The sequence below is a fragment of the Enhydra lutris genome, unplaced genomic scaffold (assembly GCF_002288905.1).
Source record: "Enhydra lutris kenyoni isolate GAN:26980312 unplaced genomic scaffold, ASM228890v2 scaffoldscaffold1, whole genome shotgun sequence".
NCBI classification, from domain to species: Eukaryota; Metazoa; Chordata; class Mammalia; order Carnivora; family Mustelidae; genus Enhydra; species Enhydra lutris.
The window spans coordinates 82,471,838-82,499,658 of record NW_019154085.1 but is presented as its reverse complement, the minus strand read 5'-3'; the positions used below and the strand labels follow the sequence as shown (position 1 = coordinate 82,499,658).

General features: G+C 45.6%; 1 protein-coding gene across 1 annotated transcript in view; it reads left to right on the top strand.

Moving 5' to 3' along the window:
* LOC111142050 (kinesin family member 5C) overlaps positions 1-27,821 on the top strand; it is a 154,629-nt gene that overhangs the window by 110,089 nt on the left and 16,719 nt on the right. Inside the window, exons 14-22 of the mRNA XM_022494987.1 lie at positions 1,054-1,260; positions 3,340-3,486; positions 9,790-9,978; positions 14,518-14,635; positions 16,939-17,015; positions 18,230-18,339; positions 20,384-20,485; positions 20,711-20,771; positions 24,928-24,999. Coding sequence (XP_022350695.1) covers positions 1,054-1,260; positions 3,340-3,486; positions 9,790-9,978; positions 14,518-14,635; positions 16,939-17,015; positions 18,230-18,339; positions 20,384-20,485; positions 20,711-20,771; positions 24,928-24,999 — 1,083 coding nt within the window. The remainder of the gene's footprint in view (positions 1-1,053; positions 1,261-3,339; positions 3,487-9,789; positions 9,979-14,517; positions 14,636-16,938; positions 17,016-18,229; positions 18,340-20,383; positions 20,486-20,710; positions 20,772-24,927; positions 25,000-27,821) is intronic.

The window sequence follows — 27,821 nt, the reverse complement described above, 5'->3', positions numbered from 1 at the left end:
CTTCTTCCTCTCATTCTATGCCTTTGCATCTCTAACTTGGTACAACTGCCAAGATAAACTTACTTTATGTAACAGTTAAAACTCAATATTTTTTTTTCTATATTGCCAATTTTACATAGGAAAGTCAGAAAATACAATAGGCAGGAAGATCATGAAAACGTCCACAAGCCTAGTCATTCACATTTAACTAATGTTAATGTTTGGGATATATCCTTCCATACATTCAAGATAAATATAAAGAGAAGTTGACAGTTGTCCTTGTATGCTGTTTTGGTTGACTGTGTGGAGTAATGATAATGTTAACAGCCATGCAAGTATTACCGTTGTCCTCCGGGGTGACTCCGCTCATTCTTTGTTCAGCATTTGGAAGAGCCAGCAGCAGCAGAGTGTAGAAATTTTTTTTTAAAGATTTATTTATTTATTTATTTGACAGACAGAGATCACAAGTAGGCAGAGAGGCAGGCAGAGAGAGAGAGAGGGGAAGCAGGCTCCCCGCTGAGGGGCTCAATCCCAGGACCCTGGGATCATGACCTGAGCCGAAGGCAGAGGCTTTTAACCCACTGAGCCATCCAGGTGCCCCAGAAATTTTTGATTTGTAATCAATTCTTTGAGTTCAGCCTATGCAGCTTTAAACTTAAATAAAAAAATAAATAAATAAATAAAAATTAAAGAAAAAGAAAGATTTTTGAAACCTCATGCTATTTTTTAAAAATTATAATCTAGATAAACAGTAGGATTTCTAGTCATGCTGAGCATGCTGTATCTGCTTTTTTGGAGAGCGCGTGAGGGGCAGGGAGAGGGGGGAGGGCAAAGGGAGAAAGAGAATCTTAAGTAGGCTCCGCGCTCAGTGTGGAGCCCGACACAGGGCTCAGTATCATGACCTGAGCCAGACTGAGTCTTGAGGCTTCACCAACGGAACCACCCAGGAGCCCTCCCCCACACCACCTACCCCCACCCGTATCTGTTTTTAAAATCACTTTATTTGGGATAGAACACAGCACAGAAACGCTTGAACATTACGTTCATCAGTTCCATGTCATCTCATTTCCCCAGCTTTTGGCTTCCACAAGAAGAGACTACGAGAAGATCCAGGAAGAGCTGACACGTCTCCAGATTGAGAATGAGGCAGCCAAAGATGAAGTGAAGGAAGTTCTCCAGGCCCTGGAAGAGCTGGCTGTCAATTACGACCAGAAGTCACAGGAAGTAGAGGACAAGACCAGGGCCAATGAGCAGCTGACAGATGAGCTGGCCCAGAAAACGGTTGGAGCATTTGCCTCTGGGGGCGGGACTCTGGGCCGCTGCTCCTGTACTCGATGTTGACGTCTGTTGACAGACACTGTATAGGAAGGCAGCTGGCAGGGTGGTTATTCAGTGTCAGAGGCATTCTCTGAAATCTTCCAATAACTGAAATACCTCACGTAGGTGACTTTTGTCACTTGTTCCGGAACTGGGGATTGTTTTCTTTCCAGGAGTTTTATAACCTTAGCAGGGATGCTTTGTGAATAGTCAAGAGAGTGCAGAACTTAGGAGCCACAAAAATCCTAGCTAACATTGTGACTTTACAACTATGAGACCTTAATTGAGACGTTTAAACTTTGTGAGTATTCATTCCCTTATCTGTAAAAAATGGCATTAATAACAGGCCCCTTTCAATACGTGAGAATTAGAGAACGTTGATATAAAGCACTCAGTGAAGGCCTGTGCCTATGCTACAATACCAATAAATTCATCACAGGTATTATAGTAACAAATGTGCGTGGGTGACCGATGGAAGGTCTGGATTGCCCTTCTTGTTTACAACCTCCTGAATAAACCCATTCCTTCCCCATGACTTCCGGCCGCAGCCAGGAACTGATGGTCCTGGTTGGGAGCTGGTGCTCCCAGGCAAAGACACTGCCCGCTGTGTGCAGTGAGCTAGCAGCCCCCCAGGGCCAGCGCGCATTTGGTGAGGTGGCTGATGGTGTGATGTTTCCATTTTGTCCTTTTCTGCTTGGAAAATAGGTGGTAGGAAGCCGAATGGCTGTAACCGGCTGCCCTTGGCACCTCGGCCCAATGGCCTGGTATCATGGGACTGTGCCCAGCTTGCCTCGTGGAAAACATCCAGTCCTCCCGGGCCACGAGTAGCAGATGGTGCTGGAGAGTGCTCAGCTGCTGACCGTAGAGCCGACGGGAAATGCTCCGAACTCTGTAATCACCTGCACGAAGGAAGGCTTTTTAAAGGGCTTCCCAAGATGGAAACTACTGCTTCCGTAGGCTTTAAAAACGGAACAAAATAAGCGGTAGCAATGCCAAAGCAAAACCAAAAAGAAGCAGAAAAACAAACCAGAAGTCACCTAGGAAAGGAGACTTCGGTTTTCTCTGCTTACTGTTTTCTGCCGGATCCTTTAATGAGTCTTTCATTTTAGTTGCATCTCAAAACAGTGACACATTTTCCCTAATACAGTTCTTATTTTCTGCCAAGCCCAAGTATCACTAGACTGGTTTAGAGTACTGTTTCTAGCCAGACCATGGGAAAGGGTGCTAGTATAATAGCCGTGATGGCAGACTTGCCTGTGTGTCTTTGCCTGCAGCTCCACAGCTCGGTACTGCAGCAAAATTATTTTCTTTGTTGGCCGAGTGAGTACCAAGACACCAAAGCACAGCTATTCCTCTCATGTGAGGAGTTCATCAAGTTAGTTGTAAATCTCTACCTTTGGGTAACGTACGTGAGAGACGGAAAAGAGATGGGTGTTGATGTTTGGCGGTAAAATGGAGCTACTGCCCTATGTTAAGATGGAGACTCTCAGCCAGTTTTGAGAATAGACGAAGCGTGTTCAATTCGGCATCACCGGGAAGGTCACAAGACTTTTTAGAAGTTGTTTTCTAAACTCATGAATGGCTCTCTCTGGGCCTTCCTGACCTGTCTATTATTACGAAGTCAGATGGGAACTTTTGGAAATGGTCCAGGGAGGAGGTTTGCTTGGATGTGGAAATGGAGACAACATGCAGGTGGGGACGCTTGGGACCATGGGGACTGAAGCAGAACATGTCGAGGGTAGGAAGATGCATTCACGCCTTGTCAACCTGAGGGCTCCTTTTGGACTCTAGTTTTAAAAACATTTCACCGACCTGCAAATTGTCATGGGATATGTAGACATAACCTATCAGGCCAAGGCCAAGTCTCCTTTTAATCAAAGAAGGCGGTGCTATACTCTAGTTTGACTTAATAGGACTCCTTTGTTGAAAGTGCTTGAAATGATAAAAGAACTCCATCATGTGTTATTTCGTTATTCTTTGCAATGCAGCGGGTATGAATTGATGGGCAGCTCTTTTAATTTGCTGTTAAAATGTGTTTTTCAGACGACATTGACAACCACACAGAGGGAGCTGAGCCAGCTACAAGAGCTTAGCAACCACCAGAAGAAGAGGGCTACGGAGATCCTGAATTTGCTGTTGAAGGACCTGGGGGAGATAGGCGGAATTATCGGCACCAATGATGTGAAGACTGTAAGCCAGCTCCTCTTTTATCTTGTCTACCTGCTCCTATAATGGTGGGCCCCTAAGCAAGCAGGGTCTGTGTTTTATTATCCTAAGTATCCAATACTCAGCGTAGTGCTTTGCACCTGCCACATGCTTGGTAATACTGGAATGAACAAACCAAGGGCCGATTGAATGACTAAGTGAATGATTGGCTGGGTTTGGGAGAGGAGAAAAAATTACCTTTCACGTGCAGGAAACGTCTTCAAATGTTGGTGATCCTTATGCAGATGGGGTTATTTCTCTAACTTACATGCCAATGTCACAGGAGTTTGGAATTGGATAGGTTAAGCAATACTTCTAGTCTCAGAACTGTGTTTCTCTTTTTCTGTGAGAACCCAACAGAATGAAAATTCCCCAGCCAATCAATATGAATTAGGAAAGCTTTCAGGTGAAAGTAATAGGATTCTAACAGTGGCTTAAAAATAAATCCACATTTAATTATTCACAATATGAGAATTTTGTGTAGAATTTGCTATTCGGGTTGTGATCTGCATCACCTGGGAGTTTGTTGGAAGTATAGACTCTCGGGCCACTGCAGGCCTATTGAAATTAGAATCTGCATTTTAACAAGATGGCCCAGGTCAGTCTAACCTTATTCAAGTTTCAGAAGCAAATTTTGATCCACTGTCCCAACGATGTCAAGGATTCAGGCCTTTTCTTTATTTCCTTTCTGCTTTCATTAGCTTGTTACCTTTTCACATCTGTAGTCTTTTGTCTCATGATGGCAAGATAACTGCTGTCACACCAACCATCATATCTTCACACAAACACATCCAAGGCAGGATGGGCTGAAAAGGCAGCCGGTTCTCATCAGGAGGAAGCTATATCCCATAAGTCCCTAGTAGCTGTCCCCGTATACCTTATTAGCCAGAATTGGGTCACATGGTCACCCCAAATCGCAAGAGAAACTGGGAAAGCAAAGAGAAATAGTATTGCTGTCACTGGCTTCAGCCAATCGTGACTGATCCTCTAGAGTTGTGCACATTGGTGCCACTGGCAGCAAGGAAGTAAGGGAGGCAGGGAGAACGGGGGTGGTATGAAATTGTCTGTGAGCTAGGAATAGAGGGCCAAGAGAGCGTGTAGAATGTTATCAGCCAAGAAAAATTATCAGTCACCTAAGGTAGGGAGACAGAGAGAGCTAAGCTAGAGATATTTTTAAAAATAGCTTTGTTGGGGCACCTGGGTGGCTCAGTGGGTTAAGCCTCTGCCTTCGGCTCAGGTCATGATCCCAGGGTCCTGGGATCGAGCCCCACATCGGGCTCTCTGCTCAGCAGGGAGCCTGCTTCCCTCTCTCTGTGTCTGCCTCTCTGCCTACTTGTGATCTCTGTCAAATAAATAAATAAAAATCTTTAAAAAAAAATAGCTTTGTAAGAGCATAGTCTGAGAAGTTTTGACATATTATACTCTCATTAAACCATTACCACAGTAAGATCATGAACGTATCCATCGCCCCTAACAGTGTATGGGACTGTTTCTGGTCTCTAGTCTATTGTATTGATCTAACTGTTATGCTAAAACCACACTGTTTTGATTCCTGTAGCTTTGTAATCATTACACAGCACCCTTGTACAGTGTAGCCATCGGTACATGTGGCGGATTGTGGCAAGCCACGGAATGGTATTATATCTCTCAACTTCCACTTCCTGAGCTCCTCAAATCAAATTCTTTTGAGGTCAGCCTTTTAAAAGGCTGAGTTTTACATCCGTCTGCTTTGTGGGAACACTTAAGGTTTTGAGCTGGGATTGTTAAGTACTAGAAAAGGCTCCCCCAATTCTTTCTGTTTATAGACATTTCTGGGAAGCCTAGAAATCTCTTCTTAGATAATATCACAGATCGAGTCTTAGAGTATACGACCTCCTATAAGCCTAATCGTTCTTTCATAGAACCTCTATTGTAACTGAATATTTCATGAATCTTTGCGAATGAATCTAATTTTAGCACAGAATTCTTAGATACTATAAGATCAACCCAGTCAGCCCCAATTGGGTGGCTTTATGTTTGGGGATTTAATTTTTAGAAGCATGCGTTGGTACTGAGCTTCCGAGATTTGGGGGATTAAGTGGCCCATGCAATGTGAAGGTGGAGTTGATATAGGAGAAGTTGGTGCTGCTGCTGATAACGATAAAGGAAGATATTTTTATGCTACATTCTAAAATAGAGCTGATAAGAAATGCTAATGAAATCAAGGAGTGTCTGGGTGCTTCAGCATTAAAAAAAGAGTCTTTACCTTTGGGAATCTGAAGTATGATTGAAATTATTTTTAAATATTTAGCTGGATGTTTTCAAGATATTTTTGGATTCCAGACATTGGATGCCTTAGTTAATTTCATTGATAACTAGTTATTTTCATTGACAATTCTCACTCACAGAGCATCATATTCTTAATCATTTTGAGTTTTTTTTTTTTCCACAATTATGATTTAATCGTCAGGGCAATGAGAGCTAATGCGTAGGAGTTGTGTGACTGGGCAATTCACTATACTTCTCAGGCTTCATTTTCCTGATTTGTGCAATGACAAGATGAGCCCACATTATCTTACACGTTGTCAGAAATTGCATGAGTTATACATATATTTCTTAGATCTACATTGTGGGCATAGAGTATTGGTTATGACTACTCAATAGATAGATATAATTCTTTTATCTAAGAAAATGATCAGATCAGGGAGACATTTGTCAGTGACCTTGTTTTTCTTCCTAAAACCCTATTCAGTTCCCACATGGTGACTCCTGGTCATACCCTGGGAAGAGGGGAAAAGATGCCCTCTTTCCAGAATATAACAGGCCCAGACAGCAGGGTAACAGAAGGACCCATATTTCTCCAGTTTTTTCATGTCTTGAAACATTTTCAGAGCCCAGGCAATACTTTGTTTAGTCTACAAAACAAAATGTGACCACCCAATGATGAGATGAGCCTCGAGTTGACTTTCTCTGGGGTTATTAGTGAACTTCCTCTTCTTGTCTTTTTCCTATGTCACCTGGCTTTCTTTAAAACAAAAGTTTCCAGATTCTAGGATAGAAAGTTGAGGTATAGTAAATGAAATGGATTGGATAGCTGCCAGATTTTCTTTTGACTTTGGGTCTGGGTGAAGTACAGGTGAAAAATTTTGGGCAGTTGAGGGGCCCTGGCCCCAGCAGCATTGGGGACATTTCTATAGTTTGGCCAGTGTGGCAGATACATTTCTGCAGATCCTGGGCCTGAAATCAGCCCTCATCACCAACAGCTCACATCCCATCAGCCTCTTCAATACAGTCTTGGTTGTGTTGGGGCTGGGGTCTCACTGCCAAGAAGGCTTGCTTCTCCATTCCCCTCCTGCCTATCAAGCTCTTGGAAGCCACCATATCATGCCTGAGCTCTGTACTGCACAAACAAAATGGACATTTCTGAACACTTAAAAAAAAAAAGAGAACAAAAGGAAAAAAAGGGACTTCTCATCCCATTCTGACTTTTAGGTATTGGAATGGCAACAGTCACCTTACTTACCTTTTACTTGGCCTAGAAATGGCACCTTGTGCAATCACTCCATGCTCCTGAGCCCTGGGGTGGGTGGGTATGGGGGTGACTCCTATGTAGACAGGGTGGGAGGGGCCGGCAGCATTGCCTTCCCACAGAAAGGCAAGGCAGCCTTTTCTCCTGGATTAGTCAGCCCTCCTGGATCACGCAGCTTAGTGTGTGCTGTTGGAGTCATTGTCAAAGCCAGGGGAGAGTTATAAATAACATTTTAGCAACAAACTTGATTCCCCTCTTGAAGTAACAGTTTACTGGGATTACGGAAAATTTTGAGTTTACTTTGAATGACTGAATATATGAACTCCTAAGTGGTTGAGACAAAACAAAAAATCAACAAAAACACGACTTTAAAGTAAAACCATTTGTTCAGAGTACCATTTTGTGTGTGGGGGGGTGTTTCATCAGATTCAAAATCTCCTCTTAGACTTCCTAGGACAAGGGTAGGCTCCAGAAGTTATGGTTCTGGTAGGGGAACAAGCATCCAGCTTGCATTTTGGAGGAAGCCCATTATTGTGTGCTATTTTGCTCTTCCCCAATGCACAGGGATCTGGGCATGGAGTACAAAGTGTCCTTGTCTAAAGACAGAGCTGGAAGGGAGGAGGTGTTTGTTCCCTTCCCCAAATGCCCTACTTGTTGGTCTGGTGGTGTTTTCCCCAGGAGTTGGTGTAGGTTGTAAACCCCACATCAAAGAGTTGGAAGTCACTTATCTTTCCCCAGAGGCCGGGCAAACACATAGGACATACCTGGTGAGCCTAAAGAACAAGCTTCTCCTGTGTGTTCCACGTTGGACCAATCACAAAGGCAGAGGAACAAAACTGCGCTGAAAGATTGGGGGCGTATCTCACCCCTTCTCTTCATGCCATTGGGTTGTAAGCAGGAATGCAATGAGAAACTGTTGGTAGGCAAATCGTTATTGGCAGTCAGAATTAGAAGTGGCTCAGCAAGAACCTTCATTAAAATAGGACTGTGGGTTTTCTTGCTGTTAACATAGGTTCTGCTTTGTGTTGATTTGACACCGGTGTCATTTAACAGATCCTGTTGTGGAGTCCTAGGGGAAGGCTGACACAAAAGTTACAGGCACCCGGTGTGGCCTGGTATACTTCCCATCTGCTACCAATTTTCGGGGTTGATATACGATTCCATATTCCTAGCTCTTAAATTTTTACAGAAAAAAAAAATCTTCATATGATGAGTTAATGACAGCAATAATGACAAAAGTGGGCAGTTATAACGTACTTTGGAACATTAAAACCATATCTGGAATCATTGTCTTAGAACCAATTGAAGCTTTCTGTTTGTGGGCTGGGTACTGGACAGCGCTCTTGTGTTCTCCTGAGGGGCTAGGATGCCCTCTGGTGGTTAAAGAAAATATATGCACGGTTATTTTGCTCCTCTGATTAACTGTCCTTCAGAGCATGTTTGCGTCTTGAGAGCATACGGGTTTCTATCCCAAGTATCTTGCTTCAGGTTTTGTTTCCAGTTGAGCTCTGAAACTGAGATACCAAATATGAGATCATGCAGAAATGCTGGCTTTCAGAATCTTTCTTTCTAAAGGTGGATTTAGATTGTTAAACTCTCAGGTAATTTTATTTATTTATTTGAGAGAGAGCTGGGGGTTGGGGCAGAGTAAGAGGGAGAATGAGTCTCCAGGAGATTCTGCACCGAGCACAGAGGCTGGTCCAGGGTTCCATCCCACAACCCTGAGTTCACGACTTGAGCCGAAACCAAGAGTCAGCTGCCTAACTGACTGAGCCACCCAGGCACCCCACTCAGATAATTTTAAATAATATAAGCTCAATTCTTATCTCCTTGGAAGGGGCAGGCACATAGAGACAGGGAAATATTGATTGATAGTAAACAAAAAGTCATAGGAAAATCTTCAACTAAAAGGGCATTTGGTAACAGCATGTTCTTAATTCAATTTTGTTGTTATTGTTGTTTAACATGGGCAGGCTATGTAGAAAACCCTTTTTATTTCAACCCTTGCTTATAGAAGCATATTCAAGACACTGAATTCATATTCAAGACTCTCTGAATAGGAGACCATAGAGAACAGAATTGAAATTTTTTTTTGTTAAGATTTTATTTATTTATTTGACAGACAGAGATCACAAGTAGTCAGAGAGGAGGAAACAGGCCCCCTGCTGAGCAGAGAGCCCAATGCGGGGCTCGATCCCAGGTCCCCGGGATCATGACCTGAGCCGAAGACAGATGCTTTTACCCACTGAGCCACCCAGGCACCCCAGAATTGAAATTTTGATTTGAATTCTTATAGGGACTCAGAGTCCCCTTTAAAAACACTAGGCCTTGCCGCTATTCTAGAAATGTCAGGCGCTGGACATTGAATGGAATACCTTTTCAGAGTTATCCTTTTTTTAATCTTCTTTAACCCACTGAGCCACCCAGGTGCCTGGGTCCTTTTTTTAATCTTCTTAAGATTAAAAAGAAGTGTATTTTCCCTCTGATATCATGTCTTTCATCTTAAAAAGTAATTGTAGTGAAAACCCGGGCTGATTGAGAACGATATTTAATGGAGGTTTTTAATTCAGTCTTACTTGAGGTTTCAGAAAACTTGGGATATATTTATGTAGTGAATATATAGTAATATAAAGCTATCGTTTTCAGCTTGTGGGCCTATAATTAAGGATTCCTAATCAGAAATCCAAAGACATCTTGAGGATCCATGGACAGATTTTCGGGGCCCCATGAATCTCTGGCATTTGTAAGCAATAGCTGAGCGTATGCCTTCCTGTGCTCAGTTGGCAGACGTGAATGGAGTCATTGAGGAGGAATTCACCATGGCCCGCCTGTATATCAGCAAGATGAAGTCAGAGGTCAAATCCCTGGTGAACCGCAGCAAACAGCTCGAGAATGCCCAGATGGACTCCAACAGGAAGATGAATGCCAGTGAGCGGGAGCTGGCTGCCTGCCAGCTGCTCATTTCCCAGGTAGGTCACCCCTTTCCCCCTCATTTCACTCTCTCGACCTCTTGAAATCTGCTGGCTTGTTGCTCTTACTGGGTCTGATGGTGCATGGTAGGGATAGCTGGTGGACTTTGTTTTATATAAGACTTGTCCACGGCCTCCCCAGACAATTACAGCCCAAGCTTCTGCTTAAGGCTAGACTTTGTTGTGTGAATTACATGAATTACCTTCAGTTCCTTTTAAAGGATGTGTCTACATCTCTCTATCTGTATATGGACATGTAGGTAGGTAGGTAGAGATTATAATGAATGGATGAGATTGGGTGGAAGCTAAAACTCCTATGAGGTAAGGAACATTCCTTCATCTTTTAATCTCTACCACAGGTCCAACTTAATATGTGAAAACAGAAACTATTGCTGCTACTGCTATTATTAGTAATAGGTAACATTTTTATTTTATTTATTTATTTAAAAAAAAAAGATTTTATTTATTTATTTGACAGACAGAGATCACAGGTAGGCAGAGAGGCAGGCAGAGAGAGGAAGAAGCAGGCTTCCTGCCCAGCAGAGAGCCCGACGCGGGGCCCGATCTCAGGACCCTGGGATCATGACCTGAGCCGAAGGCAGAGGCTTTAACCCACTGAGCCACCCAGGTGCCCCAGTAATAGGTAACATTTTTAAAAAAGATTTTATTTGGGACGCCTGGGTGGCTCAGTTGGTTGGACGACCGCCTTCGGCTCGGGTCATGATCCCGGGGTCCTGGGATCGAGTCCCACGTCGGGCTCCCAGCTCCATGGGGAGTCTGCTTCTCCCTCTGACCTTCTCCTCACTCATGCTCTCTCTCGCTGTCTCTCTCTCAAATAAATAAATAAAATCTTTAAAAAAAAAAATTAAAAAAAAAATTAAAAAAAAAAAGATTTTATTTATTTGAGAGAAAGAGCGAGCAAGTGCATGCCCACACAGGTGGGGGAGGAGAAGTGGGTGACAGACAGGCAGACTCCCCGGTGAGCGGGGAGCCCGATGCGGGGCTTGATCCCAGGACCCCAAGATCATGACCTGAGCCAAAGGCAGACGCTTAATCAACTGAGCCATCCAGGGGCCCCACTAGTAGCACGTAACATTTTAGTGAGTGTTTACAAAGCTCCCCACACTGCACTAAGCTCTTCACATGCATCATCTCACTTGATCTTTATTTTTTTTTTTTTTAAAGATTTTATTTATTTATTTGACAGACAGAGATCACAAGTAGGCAGAGAGACAGGCAGAGAGAGAGGAGGAAGCAGGCTCACCGCTGAGCAGAGAACCCGATGCGGGGCTCGATCCCAGGACCCTGGGATCATGACCTGAGCCGAAGGCAGAGGCTTAACCCACTGAGCCACCCAGGGGCCCCTTGATCTTTATTTTTTTTATTTTTATTTTTTTTAAAGATTTTATTTATTTATTTGACAGACAGAGATCACAAGTAGGCAGAGAGGCAGGCAGAGAGAGGAGGAAGCAGGCTCCCTGCTGAGCAGAGAGCCCGATGTGGGGCGCAATCCCAGGACCCTGGGATCATGACCTGAGCCGAAAGCAGAGGCTTTAACCCACTGAGCCACCCAGGTGCCCCTCGCTTGGTCTTTAAAAAAAAAGTCCTGATGGGCAGGTTTTATTATTATTCCTGTTTTTCAGGTGAGGAAGGAGAGACTCAGAAAGATTAAATACACAGTTCAAAATCCCACAGCCAGCAAAAGGCAGATCAGGGTCTCAAACCAAAGCATGTGTGAACACAAAGCCGTGAAGGGATTTTTGAGTCCCAGGCCACATTTCGTCTGCTCAGTGAGTCAGGCCACTCTTCTGCCCACTGAAATGGCGTTTTCATTTTAGTGAGGTGGTTTCAGAAAGCAGCAGCCTCGTTTCTGGTCCGCCACTGATATCTGAGCTTGGTGTTTGGGGCTTGAGACTTCTGGGAGTGTTGCAGTGAGGGCTGCCCACTGCCTCAGACCAGGCATTAAAACAGCTGAAATCATTTGCAGGAAACTAATACTAGCAGGGAGTAGTGTGTCAGATGATACTGAGAGACCGACAAAAGCATACGTCCTTCTGGTAGGCTTGTAAACAGTAACATGTCATCACAGAACCAGCTCCAGCCTTCTCCCCTCCCACTGTAGTAATCTGAGAGATGCAAATGAGCACATCAGGTTTCCATTTTATAACCAGTGCAGTAAGCAAAAATGTACTGTAAAAGATTATCTAGTGTTGGTGTGTGATCGTGAAATTTATACACATTGCTGAGAAAAGTATAATTCGGCCAGTCCTTTTGGAAAGCACTTTGGGAATCAAAAGCCATAAAAATTGAAGTACTTTGGTCCAGTAATTTCATTTATGGTATTTTTCATTGGTAATGAAAATGCAAAAATTTTATTTTATATGTTTATTTCCCGATTAAAATGTGCAAAGCCTGTATGGAAGATGGTGAGTGCGATATTACTTATGTTATAATAACATGAAATACCCTAACATCTGTTGATAAGATAATGACGTTAAGTTACATGAAAGATTGCTATGCGGCTCTTACAAAAATTTATAAAACATTGCCATTTGGAAAGAATGATTATATAAACGTAAGTGAAAATGAAAGTGCTCAGTTATGTGTATGCCGTGCCTTGCAACTCTATCCAGTATGCATTCATACAGTTAAGACCAAGAATAGTTGATAAGTATGGTTTATGGGTGGGGGCACCAGGGTGGTTTGTCGGGTAAATGTCAGACTCTTGATTTTGACTTAGGTCATGATATCAGGGTTGTGGGATGGAGGCCCGCATCAGCTCTGTGCTCAGCACAGAGTCTGCTTGTCCCTCTCCCTCTGCTTCCGCCACCCCCCCCCCCCGTCCCCAACAAAATTTAAAAAAAACAAAAAACAAAAAACACCAAAACTGCTACATGGGTAAAATCTATGCAATTCTTTCTGGATTTGCTTTACTACTTGACATTTTTATAATTTAAAAAATGGGAGAAAATGATAAACCTTAGGGCAGAGTACCGACACCTCAAGTCTGATATCCAGGTCACCTCTTGTATTGGGAATATGTGCATTTGGATAGTCCTGCCCCTAACGTTTGGAGACCAAGGCAAGAGTAGAAACAGAGGTCCCTCCGTCTGCAGCCCACCGTCTTCTCTTTCCATCTGGATGCACCAGCCCTTCTGCCCTTCGTGGAAACTGATAGCACTGTGTAACTGTCAACTCTAATCTGTGTGAATTGATGACAGGAGCTGCAGTGCCAGCCCTAGGAGTGGCCTTTATGGCCACTGGAGCAGGGAGTTCCTGGGTTTCTCGTCCTCAGAGTGTGGTCTGGAAGGGGGCATGGGTTCCATGGGGCATGCCTCCTGGGCCTACATACTCTTTACTCCGTGGAGTGAGTGCAGCCAGAAGACAGCCCTAGTGGGGTGTTCACAGTGTGGGGCCCAGGACTGAGGCTCTAGTTGCCCAAGTCTGACAGTGACATTGACTTTGGGTGTATGAGATCAGAGTCAAGAATATCAGCATATTAGAATGTTAAAGGCTAAATGTGTTAGTGTGTTCTCCATTAGCAACAAATACAGCTTTCTGTTGGGTGCTACTTTGTACCATTACAATTTACACAGAGACAAATATTTAATCATTATTTCTGGGGATTCGAAAGTCAGAGAAACTTTGGCTCTTTACTTTCTGACATGATCTAAAGAATCTGACAAAATATTTCGAGCAAAAATGCAATTATTTTCTTCATTTACACTCATCCTTTTCATCAGAAGCTGTGCTTATAACCTGACTGCACTGTGTCCCATTTCCCAGAGGTTGTTTCACTAGATGAGAGCTCAGTCTCCAGGGTTTTCCTGCTTTCCTGTGAACGCTGTAGATCTTGAGTGGGGGAAGTGCCTACATATATCCGTCTGCTGGAAGGGTGCCCTGTCTTTACTTCAGTCAATGAGCTTCCATTCATTCACTGGTTCCACTAATATTTATTAAGCATCGGCTGGAGCTGGCAAGTAAAAAGAAATAGATAAATCTTGCCGAAGTTGGGTACTGTAAGAAACTGTGAGGACCCCAGTGATAAGGACTCTGGGTGGGGAGGGTGGAGCACGTCCTAGGGAGAGGAAAATGTAAAAATGCAAGGTCTCTCAGACACAGGAATTGGTGTGTTTGAGAGGAAAAGAAAAGACCATATTTGAGTTCTGAAGACAGAACCTAGAGGTGCCAGTTCCAAGAACGAAGCCTCTGCCCTAGACATTTTCCCAGGACACTGTTTTCTATGAGGAGAAAAACCAGCTTGGGCTTTGGCATCTCACTTAGGCGGGTGGTGGGGAGGGCCGTGGTGATGACATGGGTCAGTGCGGAAGGAAGCAGTGGAGCACAGGGAGGAAACAGAGGGCCATGTTAGCCCTCAATCACAGATCTCAAGACGAGGGAAGAATATGCTTTGTTTGGGAGTTGGTCCTCGAAAAACGGACCCAGGAAGGCCTCTGGGGCCGTTTCCCGTCAGACAACTGCAGGCAGGCCGGGTTGCTTGTCCTCATGCCTCCTTTTCATCTTTTTGTTTATTTACAGCATGAAGCCAAGATAAAATCCCTGACAGACTACATGCAGAACATGGAACAGAAGAGGAGGCAGCTGGAGGAGTCCCAGGACTCGCTCAGTGAGGAGCTGGCCAAGCTCCGAGCCCAAGGTAAGTAATTGACTCCTTTGCAGGTGTTGAGCTCTTGGCCTACATCAGATACTCTCTAGTTGGCCAAATCTCACGACGTTTAGTTTTGCTCATTTATAGCATTTCCAGGTCTCCTGAAAAACAATGGAATAATTGAGGGAAGGGGGTGTGGTAAAAAAAAAAAATTAGATAGAATATTGCCCCCACCCGGTATATGCCCCTCTTCCCATTTCCCTCCAACCACCCTGCTGCCTGAGTCAATCTTCTCTCCTCCACCTCTGGCCTCCAGTTTGTTCCCATGACCTGTCCATTTGATCTGCCAGATGCTTGTCTGCTTCTGCTCATCTCCACCTTTATTTTCACTATCCTTAATCTTAATTAAGAGTTGTGACTACATCGTCTACAGAGGCTCTCAGCCCATCTGTTCCAGGCCAGCCACTGTGCTGCTTCTCAGGGAACTCTTCTAAAAGCACCTTCTATCTTGTGCCCAGCCCCATGCCTCTGACCCTTCCATGATGTCCCCCTGCTCTTAATATAAAGTCTGAACTTCTGCCAATGGCTGCCTGCACCCTCCGTCCTTGGAACCAGCTCTTCCCTTTGCCGGACAGACTCCTGATGCCCTTTGCTTAGGGAAGTGCCTGACACATAGGAAGCACTCCAAAGATATGAATAAATAGAAAAAATTCAAGAGAGGTAACTAGAAATGCAGAAACTGGAATAGGTTTTAAGAACATATGCATTGCCGTGAAATGGGACACATGTACCATGAATTGCAATGAAAATTGTTAGAGTTCTTTTAGAAAGCATTTTGAGGATAGGGGCACCTGGGTGGCTCAGTGGGTTAAAGCCTCTACCTTTGGCTCAGGTCATGATCCCAGAACGAGCCCCGCATAGGGCTTTCCGCTCAGCAGGGAGCCTGCTTCCCTTCCTCTCTCTGCCTGCTTGTGATCTCTGTCAAATAAAATCTTTTCTAAAAAAAAAACTTTTTGAGGATAAATAGCAATTATCATAACACTTTCCATACTTTTTGACCCTCAAATCTCAGATATTCGTTGTAGAATTCATTGTATTAGTGGAAGGAAGAAAGGGCAGCCAACCTAAATGTCAAACAGTTAAGCCAGCTATGGGATGTTGTTTAAAAGAACATGTGTTATTTTGGAGGTGAAGTAAGTGCAGGCTGTGCAGCCATGCTTACAAGGTGTCCTTAGATTAAAGATCATAATATGTAATCTTTACTGGGTTATAACATCCAGGAATCAATGGATACTTGTGTTCCAAGGCCGGCAGATTAATATTTGAAATGAAAATTGTTTTGATAGGGTAGTAGGATTGGTGATGATGCCACCTCTTTTTATTTCCTTTATTGTTAATATAGTTACTTGCTCAGTAAATACATTTTGTTCCAAATGTCTAGGCAAATTTAGAAAGATCGAGAACACCCTCAGCCCCGCTATGACCTTGTCATGTTTTCTTTATGTGATAATGGATGAATGTTAGAGATAGCACGCTCCCCGTAATACTTGGCATTGAAAAGAACTTTTCTCTCTCTGGTAAATGGCTTCTGTAGTGGTGCCCTAAGTAGAAATAAAATAGAGGTAAGAAGATCTAAAATAAAGTGGAACAGACTAGATAGAAAGCGTAATGACTTGCATGACACTGTTCTAAACATTTTGCTACCCGCGGCCCCGCTTCCGCCCCCAAGCCTGCTGCTTGCTGGGGGTGCCGGGTGCGTGCCCCTGACCAAGAATAGGCTGGGACAGACTCCCGCTGGAGGTGTGCCATGCACCAAATGTGGGGCCTTCCTTTTTAATATGGAGCCTGTTATTTTTTGTTTTCTTTGTTCTTAGATTTTTTGTTCTTCTGCTCTAGATTCTTTGAGAATAAACAGTGTACTGATGAAAGGTAAATTAGCTCTTTCTGGAACTCTAATAGTGGCATTGCATCCAAATGCCTCTAAACTTCCCAGGGTGCTTTCCAATGTGCAAAGCAGGCTGTTGTATCCTGCCGCAGGGGTGGCTCACCAAGGCCAGGGGAGAGGTCAGACACAGCCCAGTCAGTTCCCTCCTAGAGTGGCCCACTTCCGAGTCAGCACCCTGGCCTGAAGTGGACCCACTGGAGTGGGCAGCCTCCACTGGCCTGAAGTCTCACCTGGGAAGCCTGATCTTGGATAGCGTGGTTGTAATTGGTCATATAAGTTCTGTTTCACTCCATGGCCATTCTTCCTTTTTTTTTTTTTTTTGTCTTTGTCTTTTTAAAAATATGTTTACTTTTGGATGTGAGTCCCGCCAGTTAAATCTTCAATCATCATTTAAAATTCAAAACAGAAAAAATGCACGAAGTCAGCTTCCAGGATAAGGAGAAGGAACATCTGACGCGGCTGCAGGATGCAGAGGAGATGAAGGTGTGTGCGCGGCCCCTGCCCTGGAGCCCAGCGTGCATATGGACTGCGTTTTCTTACTCTAGGAAAATCTGTCTCCTTCAGAGACTTGTGTGGCCATGTAGGAGGGAGGGGGGAGGGACCGGTGCCGGCCGTGGCACAGTGCAGCCTGGCGCAGGACCGAGAGGAAGGTGGAGGTGTCCAGAAGTCCAGTAGTCATGCTGCATTAGTCTGTGCTGCTTCCCTGTTCCTGGGGAAGGGGAGACAGCAGCCCCCCCGGTCACTGTGTGGGCCGCACTGCTCTGCTGAACTGCCAGAACATGTCTTCCCTTGACCTTTTTAAAGAAGCACTCCAGATTTGGATTGCTGTGTACCATAGAGATGTTTATTTTTGGTCACATGTAAAGTGGTGAAGGAAAATGTAGGCAAAATAATTGGGAAAGAAGCTTTGTGGGTGAATAAAATGAGATAGGAAAGGATGTAGGATTTTGATTCATTTAGGCAAACTGCTTGTAAATATGCAGGGTGCCTGGATGGCTCAGTCGTTAAGCGTCTGCCTTTGGCTCAGGTCATGATCCCAGGGTCCTGGGATCGAGCCCCGCACTGGGTTCCCTGCTTGGTGGGAAGCCTGCTACTCCCTCCCACTCCCCCTGCTTGTGTTCCCTCTCTCACTGTGTCTCTATCAAATAAATAAACAAAATCTTTAAAAAACAAAAACAAAAAAAGCAGTGCCCATGGCATGACCTCTCCAGGCTCACCCTGATGGGCCCTCCTCCATGTTTCACGTCCCTTTGGTGAAGAGGTCTCCTACAAACATCACCATAAATCTGGGCAGTGCTCAGGGCAGGGACGATTCTCTAAATTTTACAGGGGAGGAAGTGTGGCTCACGTGGGTTAGGTGGTTTGTCTGCGGTCACCTGGGTGTATTTAGTAAGAGGTCTGTGCCCTGTGGCTGACCTGGTGAGAAGCCATGTGGCTCATGTGAGCTGTAGGGGGCCATGGGAGAGATTTTTATTCAATTAATGGACTGATTTGCTCCTAGGATAAAAGCCCTGCTGGGTTTTATCATAGATCTTTGGGTTTTGTTGTGCCAGTAAAGCAAGGCAGGTTCTGGGCGCCCCAGCTTTGGGACCTGACAGCTGAGGATGTAGAGTAGGAGGCAGAAGCAATCCAGGGCTTGTCATGGCGTGGGCTGCGAGCCAACGAGGATGACACATTTCTCTTGGCCTGGCTTGCAGAAGGCGCTGGAGCAGCAGATGGAGAGCCACCGGGAAGCTCACCAGAAGCAGCTGTCCAGACTTCGGGATGAAATCGAGGAGAAGCAGAAAATCATCGATGAGATTCGGGAGTGAGTCGGCCCAGGAGCTCTTGGGACACGGGGGTGGGCATGGCTCTCGGGCCAGCCTGGAAGGACGCGGCTTTGAGCCCAGTTCTGCCCTCCTTGGCCTGCGGGCTCTGTGTCCTGCCCTGTGCCGCGGCAGGCTGGATATGCAGCTTCCGACTTCTGTTCTCCCATCTGGAGCTGAGCCTCTGGGGGCTCTGGTGGGGCAGGTGGCAGGCGGGCGCAGCCACCCTTCCTCATCCCCCGGGAGTCGGGGTCATGTTGGTGACTCAGCTGGGCAGACACATGCCCTCATAGGTGGTGACACTGTTTGTATGAAATTATATATGAAAATATACAACGAACCCCCCTGCATTGGTCCTGACTCAGGGGTTCTGATAGGCTAAAACATACTCCAAAGGAGACAGTCAGCCCCTGTTACCTCCTCACCCAACATGTAAATGCTCCCCGCACAGCCCTGAGCCACCTGGTCACATGCGCACACTTCTCAGGGACCCGTGTCTGTCTTTGTGGACCTGTGGCTTTGCCAGGATGGTGTCACTGCAGCTCGTCTCTGCTGTCACTCCCCTCAGGGCCATACTCCCATCCCGTCACGGCGCCTCAAGAACCCCTGCTCCATAATGACCTCCCCCTCCTCCTCTCTTACCTTCCCGCCTCGCTGTCAAAACAAGGCAGCAAGCTGGCGAGTGCCTTCGCGATCCTCTCCTTGAGGGTTCTTACGTTTTCACACAGCGAGTGCCTTGGCAGTATTTGACCCTGTTTGCAGAATAATGTTTTTAAATGCCCCCAAATAGAAGACGAGGGAAAATGAAGAAAACCAGTTATGTTGAAATACAGTCCCATCCACTGACACCCCCACCCTCATTCCCAAGATCTAGACCGAAGCCTCCCTCCACCCCCATGTTCTGTAGACGGAGAACTGCATTTCTGTATGGGGAGCAAGGCCAGGTTCTGTGAGCTTCTTAGGGTTGCGCTGCTAAGTAGGAATCAAACTGGAGTTAGAGTTTAATTCTCCAGGCTACTGATCCCAATCTCTCTTCGCCATGTGCAAGCTGCTCCCACAGCACATTTGCATTTTGAAAGAGGAGAGTGGTAATGAAGCAAAGTGTAAGTGGTGTGATCTGGGCTCCATGCACACTGTCTACCTAAGGCAAGTCCTTAGCATCGTCTTTGCCCTCCTCCTTTTGGACCACCCCCGTGCTGTTACTCATGTTGTTCTTTCCCCTTCAAGCGTGTCCTGTGTTCTTTATTCTGATTAATCACCCTTGACATGTTCAGCCAGAGGGGAAGGAGGGGAGGGAAGGAACGCGGGAAGGAGGGCGGGTTGGTGAATGAGTTAGTTGATGAGAAGTTTCCTTGGCCTGTGCCTTTCAAACGACTCTGGGTTTTCCTTCAGATGTGTAGAATCTGTTCCTTAACGGACGCACAGGCATGGCCACACAAAAGGTTTTATAAATACTGCATGCAAGTGTTGGCCAAGGGCTCCCAACCAGATGGCAAGTTTCTTTTTTTTTGCCGCAGACCCTGGGCTTTCTTTGTATTTCCTCTTTTTGTACCCCCTCCTTGCAGACTTCACACAGCGGCACTGTCCCTGTGTCGGCCAGGAATTTGGACTTAGGGGATGTTTTCAGGTGATTGGACCAGAGAGGAAGGGAAGGGTGCAATGGCCAGATAAGGTTTCCTGAGTGGGTGCATGCATGCCGTCTGTAGGGCAGACAAAGCAGAATTCTTCTCACTGTGCTCTCTTTCTCTGTTTTAAAATATCAGCCCTTTTCCTAGCTCATTATTTTCCCCCAAAGCTCTTGCACAAGCCAACTATAAATATATTCTCAAAGCCTTATGTTTCATGCCTCTGAGATGTTCCCAGAAATTAGTTTTCACTTGGGCAGGGAGGAAGCTGTGAGGTTGTTCTCTGATCGCTCAGAATCCTCCAGAATTGCCGCCTTTATTGCACAGAACTAATGGGGTTGGAACAGAACCATGTCTTTAGCTGGGTGCCTCAGAATTTCAGACTCATGTGCAATGTATTGCTTTTCCCCCTCCATTTCAGTTTGAATCAGAAACTGCAACTGGAACAGGAGAAGCTCAGTTCTGATTATAACAAGCTGAAAGTGGAGGACCAAGAAAGGGAAATGAAACTGGAAAAGCTCTTGTGAGTGCACGTTAAATATTTCCTCTGTTTTCTCTCCTCCCGCTGAGTCTTAGGGAAGTCTACTCTCATGACTCCGATTCCTCAATATTCTGGTTAGGTTGGGCCTATGTAACAATAGTGCCCACTCGTGTGAGGTGGTTGGTACTGTTGACATATCCATAGGTGCAGGTGGTATCTGGAATTCTCTGATGTCCTTTGGGTTCATGATTCCTTTTTGTTTTTTAGATTGCTCAATGATAAACGGGAACAAGCCAGAGAGGACCTCAAAGGGCTGGAGGAGACGGTGGTACGTCAGCATGTTTCCCAACTCGTTTCAGTCCCAAAGACCCAATTAATTTGTGATTTGTTGAATTTGTGTATTCTGAAACTTGTTCTGTGCCCATCGTTATCACATACCATTTTAGACAAAATATTTAGGCCAATACCGTATATTTAGACATTAAGACAAATACAGACATTTAGATAAAATGTCTTGTGGAAAAGTGAGGATTGTAGAATTTATTCCCCAGCTCTGGATACCATGATTGTCTGTCCATCCATCCATCCATCCATCCTTGCCTCCATGCTTAGTGCTGTAACTAGAGGCCCTGAGCGAGAATTAAACTGACCTGAAAATCAGTGCCTGAATCATTACAGACTTTGCACATTGTGACTTATTTCCATTTAACATGCAGGAGCACCTACTAAGGGCTGGTATTCTTCTAGGTGCTTGGGTTGTATCAGTAAATCACAAAGATAAGATCCTGGCCCTTTTAAGCATGCCTTCAGCTGTGGGTGGGGAGACAGACGTGAACATTAGGAAGGAAATCATGACCTCCATTACATGGTTATAGAAAGTGCAAAGGTCCCACAAGGTGGTGACATTTGAGCAGGGACTTGAAGCAGGTGAAAGACTAAGCCATGGGAATGTCGGGGGAGGGGCCTTCCAAGCAGAGGCAATAGCTTATGCCAAGGCCCTGAGGTGAGCCTGGAGTTGGCATGTTGGAGAATAGCAGGAAAGTCAATGATGCAGCGAGGAGACAAGAGGTAGGCACAGAAGGGTCAAGGCAAGAGCAGTTGTAGGCCAGGTAGGGCCTTGAGGCCTGCAGGTTTTGGGGCACAAGAGTGACAGATCAGAAAGTCTCGTCATTTGAGATCCTGGTTGGTTTTCTCCATCCTGCATCTGAATTCATGAGGTTTGTCTGCTCTGGTTGACTTCTGTTTCAGCTGCTCTGAGGGTGAGGGCTCTTGAGAGCTCTGCAAAGTGCCACACAGCCTGTGTTTAAAGACAGACTGTCCCAACAAAACCTCTTAATTTGGTGAAAGTATGTCAGGTCACTTCATATGATAAAACAATAGAGAGACTGTTGTTGGGATGTGGTCATACATTTTTTTTTTAAAAGATTTATTTATTTGAGAGAGAGTGAAAGCACGCGTACACAAGTAGGGGTAGGGGCAGAGGGAGAGAGAATCCTCAAGCAGACTCTGTGCCAAGTGTGGAGCCCCACATGGGGCTCAATTTCAGAGTCCCGAGATCATGACCTGAGCTGAATTCAAGAGCCAGCTGCTTAACCGACTGAGCCTCTTAGGCGGCCCTGATACAGTCATATATTTTAATTCCATTTGTGTCGTGTGAATTTATGTGGGGCTGCCTCCCAAGAACCTGGTGACCCCAGGCTGTTGGCAAATTGTTACTCAGGGCTGGACCTGATTGTGCACTCTGTTCCTGGGCTGTTGTTAGTTGTCCCTCAAAGCCAGGTGAAGGGACAGAGGGCACCATCCACTCAGAACAGAAGTAAGATGACTGTGGCTCAAAGTGTTTTGGGCCATTCCAACATGGCAGAGAAGATGGTGGATGGATGGCTGGCTCTAGGGGAAACCAGATGAAGCCCTAACGTTGTCTCATCTATGTCTGTTTTACCGGAGAAGTGATACTCACAGTTACAGATGATTCTAAAAATTCAGAAAAATATTGAAATTTAAAATGTTACTGTATCCCACTAGCCAGAGATAAGTGACATTTCAGTACCTTCCACCCATGAACTACCTTCACCCAACATCCCTGGCCCTTTCCCACCTGGTGCATACTCACCCATAGGGGACAGACCCACTGACACGCTGGCTCCCTTCCTCTCCTGCTCTCAAGCTCACCACTGGCACATATCGCTCACATCCACATTTGAAACTCCAAATCCGATCCCCACAGCCTGTGTCATTTTAGACTTGGATGTTTTCACTCAACCTGCTTTTGGAATCCACCCCAAGCTGTAAATGTTCTTCAGCAACAGGCTCGCTGCCCTCGGCTGACCTTATTTGAACTCTCCATAGCTCAAGGCCTCTTCTGGCTTCTTGGGTATTTGGGTGGGACGGCGTGGGTGGGAGGGAGGGTGGAACCTGCCGTGCAGGGGTTGGAGTCTGAAGCCCACTGCAGGGGTTGATGTTGGAAGATGTGGAGGGTGTCTTGGGGCCCGAGGCAGCCATCTTGCTTTAACAGGACACTTGGGACTCCAGGGCTGGACCTCTCCTGCTATGTTAATGGGCCTTGTGTTTTCACCTCTCTGGGCTCACCTTTGCTGTCCCCTCTCACAGGAAGCTGAGTCCGGAGCATTTACACAGAGGGCAGTGGCCTGTGACAGGGAACATTTCAGGGAAGTGAGTCAGATGTGGTGAAGAAATGATGATATCGTGGAGGAAAATTCATTGCTGTGGGGAGCCAAATGCTAGCTACCTAAGCTTAAATGTGCAATTTGCAAATTGTTTTAAAGGTTTTTAACCACCCCTCCTGTACTGCTGAATTCACCTAAGAACAAACAAAAATGAGATAAAAATGCCAAACTCAGGACTCCATAGTATTTGGTATTTAGGCCCGGAGGAGATGCCTGGCCCTTTGACAAGGGACCCCTGTCTTATCTTCTCATTTCCCTTTGGTGTGGTGGCTTTTTTATGGAAAATGTTTACTATGGTTACAGTTGAATAAAATCCCTGAGAGAGAGAATTCAGAGCAGCGGCTTGAGGTGGGTGGGCGAGTGCTGAGATCCTTGGGCAGGGGCTGGAACAGCATGTCTGTGTAAATGTGAGCAAGGAGCCTTACCCCTGCCCCTGCCCTGGAAGGCGGCTGGGCCTTGCACAGGTGTGATGTGCACTGTGTTCATAGTAGGCCTGTTTGGCTTCCTGCACAAAGTCATTTGCCTCACCTGAGGAAGCAGTTGACTTTAGGTGCTTCTTATTTCAACACAGAATTGCAGACTTGGACCCAGTAACAAGACTTAAATTAACATAGAAGCTTAGTGTTTCCATGGCTGTAGAGCCTGTTTTATTCCTTGTGAGCACGGGCGAGCCGCATCCCTTGACATTGTGTTAAGAGTAGGTCAACTAAGACAAATTGGGAAGTTCAGATGCAAGTTTATCTCCTCCCTCATGGGGAGATATCTTGGAAGGAACTAATTGTATCTCCAGTAGTAAGAACATGGAGTCTTGAATGAGAGGAACTATTTTGGTTTTCTGATCTTGTTAACAAAGGTCACCAGGTTCGATACAAAGCCTTGTCTTTGCAGTCTAATTCTTAAGGGTTTGGTTGTAGAAAATAACTCAAAATGAAGAAAAAAAAAATGCCCCTAAGAAGTTGATTACAGTGTAACAGCATTATGACAACAAAGGGAAACAACAAAACCTACCGAAGAAATGACTGTCAAATATGGTGCATCAATAAGTTAATACTAGCTAATGTTTACTGAGCACTTACAATGTGCCAGAAACTATTGTAAGAGTTTTATAACGATTATCACATTTAATCTCAACGACTGTGAGGCAACTACTAAATTTATTCTCTTACAAATAAGAGAGCTGTGGCACAGGAAGGCAAGGTAGGTTGCCCAGGGTTACGTGGGTAGAAGGCCCACTACCTACCTCATCCATGAGCTAGAGTGACGTCAAGCCAGTGCACACGGCCCAGGGCCAGAAGTGGGGCGTGGAGATACGAAAAATGTTGGTCTGCTACGATGGGAGAGATTGTGGGTAACTTTCCATTGAGACTTGCAGGCCTTTTGTGCAATGCGTACGTGATAAATTAGAGGAAAAAAAGAATCCATCCTGATATAACAGCCAACTAGGAATTTTTGTGAGAACTTTTGTAGTTTTTTTGTGAGAAATTTTTGGGTTAACTTTTGTAGTTGAGGGGAGAGGAAAAGTTCTATTTAGAACACCACTAACAAGTAGGCTCTGTTCCATTCTAGTTCATGGTTTGAGCTCCCAGTCTCTGCCCCTGGGGATAGTCTTGAGACAGATGGAGGGGGTGGACATATGTGGTGGGAAAGTGTGGGAGCCCTGTGGCCTGGATGGCAGGCTCGCAGAGCAGGTGGGATCCGTCTGGGTCGATGGGGCCACCAGACGGTCTGGCGCCATTGTGTCCTGAATTCAAGGTGTCTCCCCCACTTTAGTGACATTTTCACTATCTTCCCTTCCAGTCTCGGGAACTGCAGACTCTGCATAACCTCCGGAAACTCTTTGTCCAGGATCTGACTGCCCGGGTTAAAAAGGTGAGTTCTATTTTCTGTGACCAGGACTGAGAAGAAAATATGGACAGAAAGAATCATTTTCCATTGAAATATCACTTTCTTAAACTGGGGCTGGTTGTGCTTAAAAATTAATTACTTCATGCCAGAAAATGTATTCAAAGAATGTACTGGAGGCAAAAAAAAAAAAAAGAGAGAGAGAGAGAAAAAAGTACTTGGGAATATTTTTCCATCTGATTTTTTCTTCTTAGTAAAAGGAAGTTATAATCCTTTCCCTGGCCTTTCATTTCAAATGAGCACACACCTATCTAGCTGCAGTGTGAGAACTGATGTGTGTGATGGTGGGAAAATCCAGGGGATCCTGTCAGGCAGTGCTGCTCTGACGTTTGGTGAGCAGTGCCAGAAACCCGGAGAAATCAGAGGCAGGAGCCTCCTGTTTGCCTGTGGGGGGCCGTCAGAGGCTGGGTCAGAGCGCATGAAGAGCTTTAACCTGTGTCTCATTTGCTCTTCCTGGCAACCGTGTACGTGGTCCTTACTGTTCGGTTCTGTCTTAGTGGAGACAGGCTCAGAGGTTAAGTAACCTGCCCAAGGTCACACAGCTGGAAGAGCTGGAGACAGACTAGAATCCAGGGCGTGTGTCTTCTGACTCTGGGCTTCGTGGATGCTCGTGCCTTCCACAGGGATCTTGGGGAGTCACCGTGTGGTGAATCCCAGAGCAGCGTGCAGAAAAGTTTCAGGAAGGAAGCAGAGGTGGGAACAGCAGGGGACTGCTCTTTTAAATATGTTTAAGTGTGATAGAGGAGGGGCAATGCGCCGTAGCCAGCGGTGTGGTAGGATGGAAGGAAGGTGTATTTAAAAGTACACACGTGTGTGCGCACGCACGTGTGTGTGAAAGAGCTAAGGGAAAGGGGTGAAACGTATATAACAAAAGAGGAGGGGCTGATGGGGTCCGACCTGCATGGACGGAAGTAACAGCTTGGTTGGGTATGTCAGGCTTGGCAAGGGGAGGGGATAAAATTTCCCGGAGGGCAGTAGTGGAGAGTGGAGATGGAGACATTCACAGGACAATATGTAATTGTGGAAAGGTGCATCCAACTACTTTGATCTTCTCGGTTAATGTGGAGGTTCTGTCCTTGATGGAGAGGGCAGGAAGACAATGGAGAGGCCCCACAGCCTAGAGAAGGCTCAGGCAGCCGGGGGGGTGGGGGGGACATTTGTCAGGGATGAGTGAAAGCATTGCTGAGCAGTGCTGAAATCATGCTGAGTGTCCAACTGAAGGTCAGAGCATGAATTTGCCGTGACCCTGACAGAATGGTTCCAGGCCAGGAAATGAAAATAAAGGAAGGTGGAGAAGGATAGGTGAGGTTAAGGCCTGAATGGCAGCGGTGGGACAGGCAGGTAGTGAGAACAGTCATCAAAATAGAAATGACCACCAGACTCGGACCAGGTAGGAGGGAGAGGCGAGAGCAGAGGGGTTAGAGAGGGAGACTGCACAGGTAATGGCAAGAACTGGAAATGCTCAGTCAGAGGGAGGAGGGGGTCCAAGGGAGCTAAGATTGGGCTTCCCTGATTTCAGGATATAAAACTCTTGAGTAAGGACCTACTGGTAGACCAGTGGCTTTCAGAATGTGGTTATCTGGCCAGCAGCTTTGGCATCACTGGGGTGCTCACTAGACATGCACATTCTCAGGACCCCCCCGCCCCGGTCCACTGAAGCAGAGACTGGGGGGGTGGAGCCCAGCAATCCGAGTTTTAACAAACCCTCCTCTGGGCAAAGTTTGAGAACCCCAGATGTAGGCAGAAGACACACGGGTTTGAGATCTGCATGCACCCGTCTCCTCTCAGGAGAAGGAGGGAAGGGCACCTGGGTGTCTCAGTGGGTTAAGCTTCTGCCTTCGGCTCAGGTCATGATCTCAGGGTCCTGGGATCGAGTTCCGCATCGGGCTCTCTGCTTGGCAGGGAGCCTGCTTCCTCCTCTCTCTCTGCTTGCCTCTCTGTCTACTTGTGATCTCGCTCTGTCAAATAAATAAATAAAATCTTTAAAAAATTAAAAAAAAAAAGAATAAGGAGAGAAGATGATCTTCTCTGTAATCAGATGCAGCACATTCTGAGCTCTAGGATATTTGCACATGTGTTTTCTCAGTTGACCTCCTGGTCCAGGAGGGTACTTTTTGTCCATCTCAAGATCTAATGAATTTCAAGAGTTTATCCACCAGCAGCACTCAGAAGCTGTGACTAATTGAGATGGATTCATTAACTAATTTCATGGGATTGGAAGCTGAAGGGACAAGCAACGGCCACTGAGACTTCCCGTTAGGACCATAGGCACTTGCCCAACAGCTTGGTGACTTAGCTTAGTTGGGATGTTTGAAATCAGGCTTAGATCTTGGGTTTATGTTTTCACGCTGGTTCTTCTTGAGTTTTGGAACAGTTCCTTTTGAAAAGGAAAGTCTATTTATCCACCTGCAAGGGAGAGGTGAATTTCACAGAGAGAACTAATCTATATCTTTCAAAGGAAGATTGGGAGTTTTGTTTTGTTTTGTTTTCAATTCTCTATAATGCTCAGAAAACCCTTGACATCAACCAAACGAATTCACTGGCAAGGTCACTAAGTCTCAACTTTTAGAACCTCTCTTTATTTCCACTTTCAGAATAACCATTCGTGGGATTGGGGGTAGTGGTTTTTTTTTTTTTATTTATATATTTGACTGACAGAGATCACAGGCAGGCAGAGAGGCAGGCAGAGAGAGGAAGGGAAGCAGGCTCCCTGCTGAGCAGAGAGCCTGATGTGGGGCTCGATCCCAGGACCCTGGGACCATGACCTGAGCCGAAGGCAGAGGCTTTAA